General features: G+C 43.9%; 1 protein-coding gene across 1 annotated transcript in view; it reads left to right on the plus strand.

Moving 5' to 3' along the window:
- Window positions 1-767: 767 nt before the first annotated feature.
- LOC115089451 (aldo-keto reductase family 1 member B1-like) overlaps window positions 768-17297 on the plus strand; it is a gene marked incomplete at its 5' end in the record, with an annotated part of 33936 nt that continues 17406 nt past the window's right edge. The window contains 3 exons of the mRNA XM_029597541.1: window positions 768-896; window positions 1827-1904; window positions 2071-2193. Coding sequence (XP_029453401.1) covers window positions 768-896; window positions 1827-1904; window positions 2071-2193 — 330 coding nt within the window. The remainder of the gene's footprint in view (window positions 897-1826; window positions 1905-2070; window positions 2194-17297) is intronic.

Genomic DNA, 17297 nt, shown 5'->3' on the forward strand with positions numbered 1-17297 from the left:
CCCCAGTCCTAGAGGTGACGGGCTCAGTGCCCCTGGGTCCTCAGTCCTAGACATGTTGGACTGTGTTCCCAGTGGGATTAGGGCCTGGCTATAGGGGTTTTCAGGACATTTGATTCAGAGGCACCTTTAGCTCTGCACTGCAAGCCGTGGCAACCCGCAAAGCTGTGTATACCCTGTTGTATGGACTTAGGATGGGCGCCAGGCCTTGAGCAGGCGTTGCCTGCGTTGTGGGTGGCAAGTAGTACAGATCAGTAGCGCATCCTGGACTCTCCCTTTGGGATACCTCAAGTCCTCAGGAGCAGCGTGAGCTGAAAGAGGGCACAACTCCTGCTCCTCTGAAAGAAGAATTTGTATGAATGTTGTACTGACACAGGAGGCTGGGGCAGAAGTGGTACTTGAGAGATGCAGTGAGGTCAGCTGACGGTGAAACAGACCTGACCGGAATGGGGAAGAGCATCTTCAGCTGCAGTCAGTTGATGCTCATTCGGTTCACCTTTTCTCTGTTGTCTTAATTCAGTCTTCTCCAGGCAAAGTGACTGATTGCTGTAAAGGTGGCCATTGATGTGGGATAACCGTCATATCGATTGTGCCTACGTGTATGAGAACGAGAAAGAAGTTGGGGGCATGAATCCATGCGAAGATCAAGAAGGGGTGGTGAAACGAGAGGACCTCTTCATAGTCAGTAAGGTATGGACCAGGAGGCCCTCTTCACACTGGGAGTAGGTGGATAAGAGAGTTTGTGTGGCTTTCTGACTGTTAATATCCTTTTTCCCTTCCAGCTGTGTCTACATTTCACAGAAAAGTCACTGGTGAAGGTTGGATGCCAGAAGACCCTCGATGCTCTGAAACTGGACTATCTGGACCTTTATCTCATTCACTGGCCTCTCGGATTTCAGGTACTGTGAGCGACTGTGCGGATGTTCATTTTCTCCAGCTGAGGAAGGGAATCTACCACTCGAAGAGATTAATAAACATCACCGGGACAGAGGTGGGGTGGAGTGGAGAGGGCGCCAGTGGAAGAGGGGAGAGTGGCTCAGGATTAGGGGGGAAGTTTGTACCTTTGTGATTGTGAGACATTACATGGGTAGACACACTTTTGTTTTTCTAGGGTTTCCAGGGAAGGATAAACTGCCACCAGAGACCCTAGGAGGAGCCTTCGTTGCTGCAGATAAACTGAATTGTATTTATGTTTGAAGATTGTCCTTGCCCCTCCCTCATCCCATTTAACTTGTCTTAGCCTCTGTTTACTTCCAGTTTTAGAGCTGTCCCAGACCCAGGGCTTCTCTTATCAGTGCAGTCCCCAGGCTGCTCCTGGGCCAGTGCACAGCCCTTCAGTTCCAGCTGCTGGGAGCATCAGCCAGAGAGCACCTCCTAGGCTGTGTCTGCAAGCTCTGCTGCCTGTGTCTGCTGCTGGCACGTGCTGGGCTGTTCTGATTGCTGCAGGAACAGAGATGGGAGGGTGTAATTAGTATTCAATCAAAAACACCAAGCAAAGGTTTCCTCAATATGCTGCCCTCGGTGGCAGAAGAGCCAGCCAACAAAGTTAACAAAAGGGCTTTTAAAAGTATTTACTTAACCAACTCTATTTAAAAAAAAAAAACAAGGAAAAAGGCAGAATACATTCTTATAGTAGAAAGTGATGTTCAAGCACATTTAGATTTGGGATTGCATATTAACAGGGTGGGCTGTTGGGGTGGACGAGGAATGACCTGTCTTGTCTGCATGCCGCACTTCTGCTGTGTCTGGTTTTGGCAATGGCTGCCTGGGGATGGAGGTCTGTCTCCAGCGAGGTCACTGGCAGTTTGTGCATCTTCTTTGCTTTGTAGGCTGGAGAGAATTTATTCCCGGTGGATGACCAAGGACATATACGTCCGAGTGCCGCAAAGCTTGAAGACACCTGGCAGGTAAGGGGCAGATATGGCGGAAGGTTTTGTGGTTTGCCTGGTAGTGAGATGCAGAAGACCTGGATGTAGTGCTGTGGCACTTAAGAGGTCCCTCAGTAACGGAGAAAGCCCAACCTGTCCTGGAAATCTAAGACCAGTCAGTGCTGCTGCTTTGTTTGCCTCTTAGGCCATGGAAGAGCTGGTGGACGCTGGCTTGGTGAAAGCAATTGGAATATCCAACTTCAACCGCAGCCAGATTGAGAGGATCCTGAACATCCCACAGCTGAAGTACAAACCGGCAAACAACCAGGTAAAAGCTGTGGGAGGCTTGCAGACTTCTAGGTGCAACGTGTTTCTGAAGCTTTTTGGTCAGGTAGGGGAAGAGGTGGACGCATCGGGCATGGATGATGATGGTGTGGCCATCTTTTGTGCTGGACGCTTTTTTTTTTTTTTTCACTGTCTGTACTTTTGTCTATTTTTGATGCATTGATGTAGTTAAGTTTTGCTTCATTTTGTCTGCCATGTTCACTGCTTCATGTGGGCTGTTGCTCAGGAAAGTGGTATAGAAGAGAGAAGATTTTATTTTTTCTCTGAAATGTCAGGCTTCTCTGTATTAATGGAGGAGGTTTCTAAGATTGGATTGTAGCCTTAATGAAAGATGTCTCTTCCTGATTTCAAAGGCACATGCGAAGGCATTGAACAGGGCCAGATTTTAGGCCCCAGGCGGGTTCCTACAGTGCCAGATTCAGAAGATGCCCAAAAACTGGGGGACAACCCCCGGCTGATTTCAGAGGAACATCCTCCTAACCAGAGGTCGCTCACCTATGAGCACAGAATTTTAAATCCAGCCCTGGGGTTGAATTAGCACAAGCTTGAAACTTGGGAGCCATAGCGCTGATCATCAAGACTTCATGCATTTCTTATGCATTCAAAATTGTTATCCTAAATACAAAAAAAAAATGTGTAAAGTGAGTTTAGACAAGGTAGTGTCATCTTATTTATTTATTTTTAATTTTGATATACCGACATTCTTGTATAATATACAAATCATACCGGTTTACATTAAAACAGGAGATGCATCTTCCTCAAGTTTTCAGTCCTGAGATAGTTATTTGGCTTGGAAGACATACAGCATCAGTCCTGGTAGCTGGAATCATTGGATGGACCAAAAAAATTCCTTTAAAAAGATTTAAACATATATACTCTGAAAGAAGTGTGTATATGTGTGTGTGTGTGTGTATATATGTATGTATGTATATCTTTTTTTTGTTGTTGTTTTTATCTCTATCACTTTCCTCTTCATCCAGTCAGACCAGTCTAGATGGAGACAGAAAAGAGTTGCTGGTGCCACGCCTTCTGTATGTCCGTGCTGACCATAGCTTGCCAGTTATAGTGAAGTTGCTCACCTGTAACAGGTGTTTTCCCATGGACAGTGGGTCACGCCTGCTGTATGTCCGTGCTGACCATAGCTTGCCAGTTATAAGTGAAGCTGCTCACCTGTAACAGGTGTTTTCCCATGGACAGTGGGTCACGCCTGCTGTATGTCCGTGCTGACCATAGCTTGCCAGTTATAGTGAAGCTGCTCACCTGTAACAGGTGTTTTCCCATGGACAGTGGGACACGCCTGCTGTATGTCCGTGCTGACCATAGCTTGCCAGTTATAGTGAAGCTGCTCACCTGTAACAGGTGTTTTCCCATGGACAGTGGGACACGCCTGCTGTATGTCCGTGCTGACCATAGCTTGCCAGTTATAGTGAAGTTGCTCACCTGTAACAGGTGTTTTCCATGGACAGTGGGACAATCGGATCGTACTAATGAGATACGTCCTCTGATGCTGTTGAGTCGGGCCTGATCTGTAGCTGAATCTTTTCAGGATTTTCTGCACATGTGCATTAGGGTTGGCGTGAAGAGCCGTTGCGTGAGCCTCACTCTTTCCCTCCGTCACTTGAATAGCTTGAGAGCAACAACAAGAACAGTCCATAACAGCTTAACTAGAAGGAGGGTGGCAGGAACATGTAACAGATTGTCCCACTTGTCCACGGAAAACACCTGTTACAGGTGTGTTTGCTTTTTCCGTGGACGAGCGGGACAGCAGTCACACTAATGGGACTCCTAGCTGAAGGGAGAATGAAGCAGCCGCTCCGTTAAAGCAGGAAGACTGCGGGTGAGAGAGAGGGGCAGACGACAGGACAGAGTCTGCAGGACATCAGAGGTAGAATCGCTATCAAGGGCGCAGTGCTGGTGGGTAAAAGTGTGGACAGAGGACCACGCAGCAGCCTTACAGATGTCAAGGAAGGCAGCAGGAGTAGCCCAAGCACGGATTTCATGTGCCGTGTCTCGGCGAGGAGAACAGGCGGCATGGGAAGAGGAACAAACAGATTCAGGAAGTGAGCCAGCAAGCAATGATGTGGTTTAGCACTGAGAACCAACTCTGTTAGCATCATTAAGCCACAAAGAGTTGAGAATATTGACAAGTGGCTTGGGTATTTATTTAAAAGCTGTTATGGACCGGTATTCGTGTGAACATCACTTCGGTTTACATGGAACTTGAAACAGTAGTACATTGAACAGGGTGCAATAAACTGGAAGGGAGGGGATCAACCAAGTCAGATAGGAACATTGCAGATATAACTTGATAATAAGTTGATGATTGCACAGGGGCATTAACTCGGAAAGTTTGCATGGCATATTACAAATAAACTTGCTGATAGAGGTAGAGGTTCAAGAGCATAAGGGGGTGGGAGGGAGGGACGAGGGTATGGTGCGTACACAGTCCAAAGTGTGCAAGGCCAGCAGGCTTCCGTATCTGCACGTGGAGATGGAAGGAAGGTGGGAAGTGTAATTGACTGGTGCATGTGAAAATGAGACCACCTTGGCAAGAAACTTGGGGGTGGGTGCAAAGAACCGTCTTATCAGGAAAGAACTGAGTGTACACAGGGTATACAGCCAGAACATGAGTTCCCTGTACGTACCAGGATCAGTCCAGGACACCTGGGTTGTGACTCCACACCAGTAGATGGAGACAGAGCAAAATCTGTCTGTCTTGGCTACATATAGCCACGAGCCTCACACAGCCCCTCAGTCTTACTCTGTCTCCAGCAGATGGTGCAGGTGCAGTCACAGCCTCTGGCTAGGCCTGGTAGTTAGGCTTAGGTTTTCTTTGGTTTTTCTTGTAAGTTTAAAAAAAAAAAAAAAAAAAAAGGAAGTTAGATTTGGCTGTTTGGAGAACAGCAGCCGGAGATCCTCCAGCTGTCCCTGCCTCCCAGGGGGGTCGGAAGGTTCTGAGGGGACCACCCCCCCCCCCCCCCGGTTGAGGCCGCTGCTAGGGTCGAGGACCCGGCTATTCCAGTAGCAGCGTTGGGGGTGACAACCGTGGAGCCCGGTTCACTCACCCCCGCAGGAGCTCAGGCCCTCAGGACTGAGGACAGCACCAAGTTGTTGTTCGGCAAGGAGTTGGATGATCTGATGTTGTCCCTCGGGGAAAATGGGGCTTTTAAGCTACCTGAAGATAGGTTTCGGACTCGTTCTTCTTTTTCTAGTAAGTCTAGGTTCCGGGGGAACAGGAAATCTCGGCCCCAGCGGTCCTCTGGTCCTTCCTACCGTGCGGGTTCCTCTCGGTCCTCTTCCTGGTTGCAGTCCTTTCAGGGGAAACGGTTCGGTAGGCAAGGGGGGGGTTCGGGGTCCAAGCCATCCCAATGAAAGGCGGCCGGTCCATACCTCGCAGCAGCTCCAGTCGCTCGTCCCAAACGTAGGAGCTCGGCTGGAATTGTTTTACGAGGAATGGGCCAAAATAACATCGGACCAGTGGGTCCTCAGCATAAGAGGAGGCTACGCGTTAGATTTTGCAAGAACGCCCACAGACAAGTTCCTGGTGTCCCCCTGCAAGTGTCCACGGAAGTGCGAAGCCGTGGAGGGTAATCTGCGGCGCCTGGAATGCTTGGGGGCAATACTTCCCGTACCTCCCGGCCAACGAGGCAAGGGCCGTTACTCCATTTATTTCATCGTACCAAAGAAGGACGGCACAGCACGGCCAATCTTGGACCTAAAAGGGGTAAACAGATGTCTTCACATTCCCCATTTCAAAATAGAGACGATTCGGTCCGTAATAGCCTCGGTCCGTCCGGGCGAGTTCCTAGCGTCCCTGGACCTCACGGAAGCGTACCTCCATATCGGCATTCAACCGTTTTATCAACGGTTCCTCAGGTTTTGCATTCTGGGCAGGCACTACCAATTCAGGGCCCTTCCCTTCGGTCTCGCCACGGCTCCCCGCATATTCACGAAGGTAATGGTAGTGATGGCGGCTCAACTCCGGGAGGGGTTTCTGGTGCACCCCTACTTAGACGATTGGCTGATTCGGGCCAAGTCCGAGAGTCGATGTCGGCAAACGATAGACAGGGTCCTCCATCTGTTGCGCTTCCTGGGCTGGGTGGTCAATCTCAACAAGTCATCTGGTCCCCACCCAGTCTTTGGAGTACCTGGGCGCCTGGTTCGACACCAAGCAGGGCAAGGTGTTTCTTTCCAGGGAGCGGGTTTGCAAGCTGCAGAGTCAAGTGCGCCGATTGTTGTCACTTCGGCTCCCACTGGTTTGCGATTATCTGACTGTTTTGGGCTCTATGGCCTCAACGCTGGCTTTGGTGGCCCTGGGGCTTTTGCCCATCTGCGTCCGTTGCAAACAGCATTACTTTCCTGTTGGAAGCTAGTGTCGGAGGAGTTCCATCTACCACTGCCACTCACGGCCTCAGCGAGAGTCAGTCTGCAGTGGTGGCTGGAAGTGGACCACTTAACATGTGGAGTGTCTCTGCTCGTGCCCGACTGGACGGTGGTCACTACGGATGCCAGTCTCTCCGGATGGGGAGCGGTTTGCCTGGGCAGGTCAGTGCAAGGCCAGTGGTCCTTGGCTCAATCTCAGTGGAATATCAATCGCCTGGAAACCAGGGCGATAAGCCTGGCGCTGCGCTCTTTTCTTCCCCAATGAGATCAGGCCACCCACTCCTCGTGTGTAGCAGTTGGGGGCAGGATGTCCCATTTTTACGAGGAGTGGGCCAAAATCACCTCCAATCAGTGGGTTCTGGAGGTGATAAGGGACGGCTACGCCTTAGAATTTTCTCGCCTTCTCAAGGACACCTTCCTGGAATTGGGCTGCGGTGGAGGACACCCTGCAAAGGTCGCTAGGTCTGGAGGCGATTGTCCCAGTCCCATTGGACAAGCAGGGAAGAGGCCGGTACTCAATTTACTTTGTGGTCCCAAAGAAAGAGGGTACCTTCTGTCCCATCCTGGACCTACAACAGGTGAACTTGAGCTTGAGGGTTTCTTATTTTTGGATGGAGATTCTTAAGAACAGTCATTGCGGCCGTCCGCAAAGGAGAATTCATCGCCTTCTTGGATCTCAGAGGCCTACCTCCACATTCCAATCCGGATTGATCACATTGATCCGGATTGATCACATTGATCCGGATTGATCACATTGATCACATTACTCCCACCCTCATTAATCTCCATTGGCTTCCCATCCACTCACGAATTATATACAAGACCCTTACCCTCATCCACAAAAGTATTATTAACAAACATTACAACTGGCTAAACCCACCTTTTCTACCTCGTATCTCCACAAGACCCACCCGCTCCTCTCTTCGTGGAACCCTTATTCCCCCCTCCATAAAATCCACAAGACTCATCTCCACCACCAATAGGGCCCTTTCCCTCGCAGGCCCATCCCTGTGGAACTCCATGCCTCCTGACCTACGCACCGAAACCTCCACACCCACCTTCAAAAAGAAACTCAAAACCTGGCTCTTCCTCCAAGCCTACCCCCAATCATCATCATCACCTACTAGCACTCAAACCCAACCTCCCTCTCATATCAACACCCCCACTACAGGACCCCCACCCACCCTCTCGAAGGAACTACAAACCCCACACTTAACCTCCTGCACATAATAAATTGCCACCTAGCAGAACCGCACACATCTTCTCACTTCTTTCACTGTTGGCCATGCGCTTAGACAAATTTTGTATATAGCCTATGTACATATCATTTCCCCATTGATTCCCTGTACATATTTTTTCCTCATGTATCTGTTCTCACCCCCCCCTACCCCCTCCTTTGTCGCAATCACCCCCACCCCTCCCTCCCTTAGTTATCAAGTTATTTACTCTGTTACTATTGTTTGTTACACACTGTTCCTTGTAAAGGCTTTGCCTATATATTTTTTGGTTTGTAAGTTATCTGTAAACCGGCACGATGTGCAAACGGCTGTCGGTATATAAAATTAAATAAATAAATAAAAATCAGAAGTTCTTGTGTTTCAAGACTCTGGGTCAACATTTCCGATTCCGGGCTCTTCCCTTTGACTTGGCTATGGCTCCTCGCACCTTTTATGAAGTTAATGGTGGTCATGGTGACTGCCCTCCAGAAGGAGGGGGTGTGTGTTCACTCGTGAGTCGAGGAGGACTGCTTGTGTACAGTCCATCGGGTGACTCAATTCCTCCAGTCACTAGGCTGGGTGATCAATGGAGTGAAAAGTCGTCGGACCCCATCGCAGTCCCTGGAGTATCTGGGAGATCATTTTGACACTCAGATGGGCAAGGTGTTGCTCACAACGGACAGGATGTGCAAATTACAGCAGCAAGTGCTTCACCTGCTACATTTTAGGAAGTGATGAAAACTAAAACTGTGAAGGGTTTTGAAGGGGCATAAACACTGGATCCATAAAGGCTAGAGGATGAGAATGAAGAGAAAAGCCATGGGGATGGCTTGCTGGAATGGAGGCTACTACCTGGTGATTACTACTCTTACTCAATAAGCCTTCGCACAGTTAATGCAACTCCAACGTTGCTCTCTGCTTCAATGACAAGGGGAAGTGTGGAAAAGAGGATTTGCATTCAGACAACATCCAACAAGGACTGAACTTCACAGTCTGGGAAAACAAAAATGGGGGTAGCTTGCTTATTATGGCAGTTACTATCCTAAACCAATTAAGCTTGAAACATCACTTTGACTACATATACAGCCTTGCTCTCTACTTCAACTGCAGGGGGAATGTGGAGAAGAGGATTTGCATTCAGACAACATCCAAGAAGGCATTGATCTGTGCAGTCTGGGTAAGCGAGCATCGGGGTAACTTGCTGCTTGCGGCAGTTTCTACCTTTAACTATTAAGCCTTATGCACACCTTTAATGCAACTCCAACATTACTCTCTGCATCAATGGCAGGGGATGGCAGGAAATTTGAATTAAACAATTACCAACAAGGGCCCTGAACTTGATGGTTGGTGAAACAGATAAGTATGGGAAAATAAGAGTGGGGGCTTGCTGGGCAGACTGGATGGGCCGATTGGTATTTTTCTGCCGTCATTTCTATGTTTAGTGTGCAAGTGGCCGACTGGGATTCTCCAGTATGCCTTTCCCCCTTGGCCCCTCATCGGTCGGGTTCTTTGGCGCATAGAGGAACACCCAGGTTCAGTGGTTCTGGTGGCTCCGGAGTGGCCACAGCATCCCTGGTTTGCAGATCTCATTCAGTTATAGCAACCAATGGTCCATTACGTCTGGCCCATCTTCCGGGTCTCTTACATCAAGGACCCATTACATCAAGGACCCATTTTTTCGGATCGGGAAGATCACTTCTCTCTCATAGCTTGGCTTTTGAAAGGCAGCAGTTACTCATGAAGGGTTATTTGGAACCGATGATTTCCACCACCCTCCAGGCTAGACGCCCTTTGACTTCGATGGTAAGTGTTTTGAGGCCTGATGTGATCAGCAAGGCATAGTACTGCTTTCAGTGACCATTCCTCACATTTTGGCCTTTCTGCAGCAGGGCTTGTCGAAAGGCTTGGCATATAATTCCGTCTGGGTTCAGGTTTCGGCCCTAGGGTGTCTCAGGGGCCAGGTATGCGGCAAGCCCCTGGCCAGCCATCCAGATGTTATCCGCTTCCTGAAAGGGGTAAAGCACCTTCGCCCTCCAGTTCGTAAGTTAAGACTGGACTCTTAACCTTGTTTTGTAGGCGCTTGGTGCTCCGCCCTTTGAACTGTTGGGATGGGCCTCCCTAAAAGTCCTTATTTTGAAGACACTTTTCCTAGTGGCCATTTGCTCTGTTAGACAGATTTCAGAACTACAGGCTCTTTCCTGTCGAGATCCTTTCCTATGCATTTCTGATAAGGTGTCTTTGCGTACGGTGCCTTCCTTTTTGCCCAAAGTGGTATCTGCCTTCCATGTGAATCAATCTGTGGAGTTGCCCAGTTTTCCGGATTGGTCTCGAGTTTTTGTCTGTCTGGTAGAGACCTTCACCTGTTGGATGTTCACTGGGTCTTGCTCCGTTATTTGGAAGTCACTAACTCCTTTCAGAAATCGGACCACCTTTTCGTATTGTTTGGGGGACTGAAGAAAGAAGGCGTCCAATTCTACCTTGGCTCGCTGGTTGAAGGAGACCATTTTTTGACCTACGTTGGCAAGGGTTGGTCCATTCCAGCTGGTTTGAAAGCACATTCTATGAGAGTGCAGGAGGCTTCCTGGGCAGAGTGACAGTTGGCATCTCCTGAAGAAATATATAGGGCTGCAGTCTGGTCCTCTATACTTACCTTTACAAGACATTACCGTTTGGATATACGGGCACTGGATGACATGGTTTTTGGGGAAAGTGTTCTGAGTGGATTTTTTGGGTTCCCGTCCGCTGTAGTGTGGCTTTGGTACATCCCACTGGTCTAGACTGATCTGGGTATGTCCAGGAAAGGAAAATTGGGTCTTACCTGCTAATTTTCGTTCCTGTAATACCACAGATTAGTCCAGAGGCCTGCCCTGGTAAAACTGCCGAAAGACTGGTAGTTAACCGCTGTATTTAAGAAGTCTATAAGGGAAATTCTCTTTTCATTTTGAGTGTTGTGAGCTAAGGTCCGGAACTGGGTTATCCAGGTTCAGGAGAATCCAACCCTTGAGGTTTTTTCTTGTTCGCCCTTATTGGGTTTTGTCTAATTTTGGGACTCATAGCTTAGGGCACAAGAACACTGCAATTCAGCAAGAGGTTTTAAAATTTAGTTTATTTTGGCTTTTTTTAAAAATGAGGCAAAGACAAGTGTTCTGGGAGATGCAATATGCCCTCTATCTATACCAACTAGCATCTCAGTGAATCTCTGCCATGCTCTGACTTATATAATTAAAATACAACATTCTCGAAGCTTCCAGAAAAGTGTAACTGCCCACAAACACATACTGTTGTCATGGCAATCTATCCTGTATAGGAAATGCTTGTGAGGACCTCCCTCAACTAAGAATTCTTCTAACCCTGTTTCTCCTCCCACTGTAAACAAGTTCCTGTATCATGCTGGCTTTGATGCAAGTATTCTCTTCTTGTCTTCTGTTGTTCTTCTTTGTTTATTGTAAACAACTCACAGTCTGGGTCTTGAATAGAGCTTGGCACCAGGATTCATTCAAAACTGTCACCTCACAAGATCTCCTTTTCACATTGGTTTCTGTTGCATCTGCAAGATAAACGCTTGCATCCTGGTTTTCCTGCAGAACAAGTATCCCTGCATTGTGAAGTAAATGTGGCCATTAAAATAGGCCTCTCTCCTTTTGTTGCCAGCAAATCTGTCTCAGAGATTCTCTGCAAGTCATTGTTGCCTTCCTGGCCTGTAATTATAAGCTTTGCAGGATTTACCAGTTTCCCAAAATCTTCTGCATCCGTTGAATCTGTGATAGTCAGAAAGTCTCTCAAAGTTCATTCACCTCTGACAGGCCAGTACAGCAGAGGAGTCTGGGTATTCTTGGTTATCTTAATCAGACATATTCTTCATTTCCCTCTATGGGACACCTTTAATGGATAGGTGTCACATCAATCAGTCTGCGATGCTAAGCCATGACAGAGGAACTTAAAATGTGTCCTAACCCCTAACCTTGGTATTTATCAGGTGTAGTGTATAGGTGTATGTCCCTCTAGATTCCCAATTAATATGAAGGATGCTCCCACAAGCATTCACTAGTTAATCAAAAAATAACATCAAAACTAATTTTCACTAAGTAACTATTAGCTCTATAATGGAGCTATACAGATACCTGCATTATAAAAAGGACCTACTTCATAATAACATGATCACATATGTTAACTTTCAGAATCAAGTAAGTACATAATAGTGGTATAACATGTAAAGATAAGTACACAGACTAGTATGAAAGTACTGTGTTTCTCATATAATACTAGGTATACGGGGCAAATCTTTTCAATGAATACTGTTGTGGTGAACAACTACCCAGGATAATATTCATTAAAATGGCAAACAGGGATATAATCAATGCACCTTACCAGAAAAGTAAAGAAACCAATAACATAGAAGAAAACCAAGAATCTATAGAAAAACTCATACTGTGTTGTGCATACATGATGTAAAAGTGTTGCAAAGCATAAGACATATTCTAGTCATATGCTATAGTGATGGAAGATCAAATACAAAAGCATATGCATAATAGGCAAAGGCATAGCAAAAGTCTGAAACATCATACTAATTCTGTAGGGTATTTATAGTGCTATCCAGTATTAGGACAACAACCTGTAGCAGTGAAAGCACTCACTGTATGGACAGTCCTAATTCACTTATGGCAGTCATATGTCCAAGAAATAATACATCTGTGTAGGGCAAGTATTAATTATTAAGGTAAATGATGGCTAGTAATACTGCTTCGTCTTCAGATACTTCTAGGGGAAATGGGGCTAATACCCTTCTCAAATGATAGTAAGTCTAAATATATTGGGGATAATCATAACAATAGATGAAAGCTAACTCTGTGAGAAAGTCTTTAACATATTATGTGAACTACTTTACAGAATTGATAAACCATTAGTGTAAGATTTTACACAGGAAAAGAAGGAATGTCATATAAATAAAAGACAGAAATAAGGAAAATTATATCTTCCCCTTTGGAATCCTAAATAGAAACCCACTAGCTTATAAGTCACAGATAGAGTTTATAGTGAAAGGACCAAGATAAGAAGAAAAGAACAATGAGCAATTAATAAACCCAAAAAATATAGTAATAGAATGTTGCAGATCCCTATAGCAGAGCTCCTCATGTGTAAGGTATGTATTTGTTTTAAGGAGAAAGAAATCTTTGTGAAAGAGAGTGAAACAGTCATTAGGTAAAATCTAGTAAATAGTGTCATAAGAAAAGATATTCAAAGAAGGGTTCAGCAAAGACATTAGAATATTGAAATATTAAAGATCAGCAAAGTGATTATCCTAAGTGCAAACTGCAAAACAAAAGAATAGAAATAGCTTATAACTTAGGCTGGTGTGAAAGAGAAATATAAAGAGATCTCCCTCTTGAACCCTGAATTATCCTATTTGAATCACAATGAAACACATCACCCTCTCTGTGATCAAAGCAGCTTCCATAGATAAAGATAGAAAAACCTAGTACATATGCATTTAACTGAGTCAGCATATAAGTATTATAAAGTCTAAGACTGGAAAATACTACTTAACTTGGAACATACAAACTACTAAAACCAGCATCACTTCAAATAATATTATTAACTTGAACACCTAAGTGCTGACAGAGAATGAAAAAACCTAAATTCTGCATAAAGTCATTCCCACAAAACATAGAAAAAAGCAAATATCAGGTATAAATTGTAAGCCTTGCAGTCCATATAATATGTAAGAAAGTCTGTGACCATAATTTCTGCATTCAGGGCGTATATAGTTCTTTTAGTAGGATTCAGTGATGATGTCAAGGCAGAATCTCTTAGCTCCTTAGATTGGATGCATGTGTATGAAGTCAAACCTGAATAAAAGTGCAACAAATCCGATTAAGTAGTAAGAAAATACTTTTATGTCACGTACTCCCTATATTTAAGTTGCCAAATAATCCCCACATTATTTCAAAACAACATGCAATGGTCCAGACCACAAACATAAATACTCAAACTGTACATTAAAACATATATGTCACAGCACTGACCACATAATACATGCATTCATTCATTCCTCCTTGTACACATGTAACATGGAACAAACAACATGACAAACTTTTGAGCTCAAAAAAGAAAAACGTATTTTAAAAATATAAAGAATTGGATCGATCCACAAAAGAAAACAAAAACTCAGGATGAAAATTAAAATAGATCTACTCAAAAATTGAAAAGGAATCAAACTGGAAAAAACTGATCTTCATCTCCCATAGCATAGAGACAGATGCGCTTTGTGCTTTGGTACCCTGGAAAGAAATCTAATATATAACAGTTAATATAATGATTAAAATGAAAGTTAAAAATGACATTACATGTTCTTTAAAAGTCAAACTACTGTTATACCTTAATTCAGCAAAAAGCAGTCATACAGCTACTTTCCTTTCTCTGATGGTCCACCCCTAGGAGGCGCTGTCCCCTGTGATAAGAGCTACTTCCTTTTACAAATCTAAAATCTCTTTTTGTTTTCCTACGCTTGTAAACTCCTAACTCGCCTTCTAAAAGAAAAACTTAAAACAAACAACTTTGCACTTAATTAGAAGTCATTCTATTTCCATCCAATATGCATATGTTCCACAAAGTTCTTACTACCAAATCCTGCAAATACCCTAAATAGAAATACGAATCATTTCCAAAAGCACAGACATATCAGCTAGGAGTCTGGAAGTCTGCAAAATAAAAGGATGGCACAGACTAATATGCATTAACCAAAAGTTTTTTTTACTGGCACATAAATAGATAATAGACATTGCTGCTTATTTCTCTGCTGTTCACCGTCTCACAATCTTACTCCTTTACATATCATCTAACCAGTCCACAATACAAACATGTAATACCTGAACTCCCATCAAAATAAACCACCTAATTCATTTCCTTTCTTCTAAAAGGTAGCAGCTACTGAGGTATAATCAAAACTGAGAAATATTGATCATCCTTACTGCTGCATGCCGTCCGTTTATTTCTGACCTGTGTTTAAATTAAAATAAATCCTATCGTCACACAATTAAATGCAACTGACTTTCTACTTTTACCCAAAACAATCTATATTGCTCAGTACACAGCCTTCTGCATATTCCTAAATCTCTTCCCTCTTTAACATTACTTCATCTCTCATCCCTAATATTCACTTTCCCCATACTTTCAACACAAATTTCTGTGTTCACATTAAACAGATCAATTCATTAGTCCCTCTTCTATCACCTTTGCACTTTGTCCTATAACATACTTAAACCTCAAACCTCTCAGCAGAACTGTAAAATCCATTTTAAAAGTGACTCACTCCCAGGTGGTTTTTTTTTTTTTTTTCTTTCTTCTCAAACACATTCCTAAAGGGGGGTTCACCTCCTCTCCCGCCAAACAACTATTACACTCAATGAATAGGTTTGTTAAGTGATAAAACACTCAAACAGATCATTTCATTAAAATAAAGTTCCTCTCTTGTAGTATATCCATAAATTGTTTTCCTTTCTATCTCTCTGCCTATACCCCTGACCAAAGAAAAAACCATACATCCCTCTCCAATGATAAATCAAATCTAAGTATGAATGGCTTTAAATAAACACAAGTTCATGCTTTCGTTCCTACCAAATGAAATGAAACACAATGCACAATAAACTCTCGGTAATCACACAATTCTAAAAACTTAGATGCAAATATGAGCATCTCTGCATTAATGGTAGGAAATAAAACCAAAAACTAAAAAGCTTACTGAGCTGGTTATTCTTTTTCTACGTTTACAGTGAACATAAGAGTCCTTGTGGCCAGCCATGGCTACATCAGTCAGCCCTGTACCTTGAGGGGGAGGGGGGAGAAGCAAAACACCAAAAAACTGAAAAACTTCATTTCTCTAGTTAATGATACCCTAACAGCAATCACGCATTAACTCCAAAGCAAACTTAAATATGAACTGATAACAATAAATCTCATAGACTAAAATAAACTGGAGGCATTTATGTACCTCTGATCACAGACAGCTGTAAACTATAATATCCAGCCATGCAGTTTCTAGTTTTAAAAGCACCGCATTTGTTTTTGTTTAACAACTAAACTTTGGTAAAAATCCACTAACGAAAAACACCTTATCATACTAATTATAAAACTTTCAACTTACCAATTGTATCTTATTCCCTCTTTCTCCTTCTGAATCTACACACTTACAACTGCTCTACTCAGCCGCTCCCCAGATGTAAAGTGAAAGTGAAAGTGAAACTGCTTGAGCGCAAGCCATGCGGTCTAAGAACAAAAGACCCCAGACTGACTAGTGCTGGCTACCCCTCTGTTTGTTCAACTGTTCAATCTGAAAATACCAGAACTTAAGTTAGATTTTAATCAAATCATCAACTCATGTCCTGTCTCCCTAACATATATTAAAGAACATTGTGCAAAAAGTATTCTAAACCTGATATAACACACAAGCTATATACACTGTACAACAAATAAAATAAAAACATTGCTACTTACAGATTTTTTTTTTTTTTTTTTTCTTGTTACATACTCACAAAATGGATCCAACTTCATTCCACATCTGCTCTGAACTCATAATTCTCCGGGATAACCTCCAGTCTACCTGGGTAACTCAATCTTTGAACGGCAAGCCAAATTTTACCCTTCAAGAACCTAGTGAGAGGTTGTCCACCAACCATAACACTACAGCTTATTAATAATTAATAATTATAATAACAACAGCTATTAAAGTCCCATCTGGGGTGCCAAAATGTCTAATTTTGGGACTCATAGCTTAGGGCACAAGAACACTGCAATTCAGCAAGAGGTTTTAAAATTTAGTTTATTTTGGCTTTTTTTAAAAATGAGGCAAAGACAAGTGTTCTGGGAGATGCAATATGCCCTCTATCTATACCAACTAGCATCTCAGTGAATCTCTGCCATGCTCTGACTTATATAATTAAAATACAACATTCTCGAAGCTTCCAGAAAAGTGTAACTGCCCACAAACACATACTGTTGTCATGGCAATCTATCCTGTATAGGAAATGCTTGTGAGGACCTCCCTCAACTAAGAATTCTTCTAACCCTGTTTCTCCTCCCACTGTAAACAAGTTCCTGTATCATGCTGGCTTTGATGCAAGTATTCTCTTCTTGTCTTCTGTTGTTCTTCTTTGTTTATTGTAAACAACTCACAGTCTGGGTCTTGAATAGAGCTTGGCACCAGGATTCATTCAAAACTGTCACCTCACAAGATCTCCTTTTCACATTGGTTTCTGTTGCATCTGCAAGATAAACGCTTGCATCCTGGTTTTCCTGCAGAACAAGTATCCCTGCATTGTGAAGTAAATGTGGCCATTAAAATAGGCCTCTCTCCTTTTGTTGCCAGCAAATCTGTCTCAGAGATTCTCTGCAAGTCATTGTTGCCTTCCTGGCCTGTAATTATAAGCTTTGCAGGATTTACCAGTTTCCCAAAATCTTCTGCATCCGTTGAATCTGTGATAGTCAGAAAGTC

This window comes from Rhinatrema bivittatum, chromosome 4 (assembly GCF_901001135.1).
Source record: "Rhinatrema bivittatum chromosome 4, aRhiBiv1.1, whole genome shotgun sequence".
NCBI classification, from domain to species: Eukaryota; Metazoa; Chordata; class Amphibia; order Gymnophiona; family Rhinatrematidae; genus Rhinatrema; species Rhinatrema bivittatum.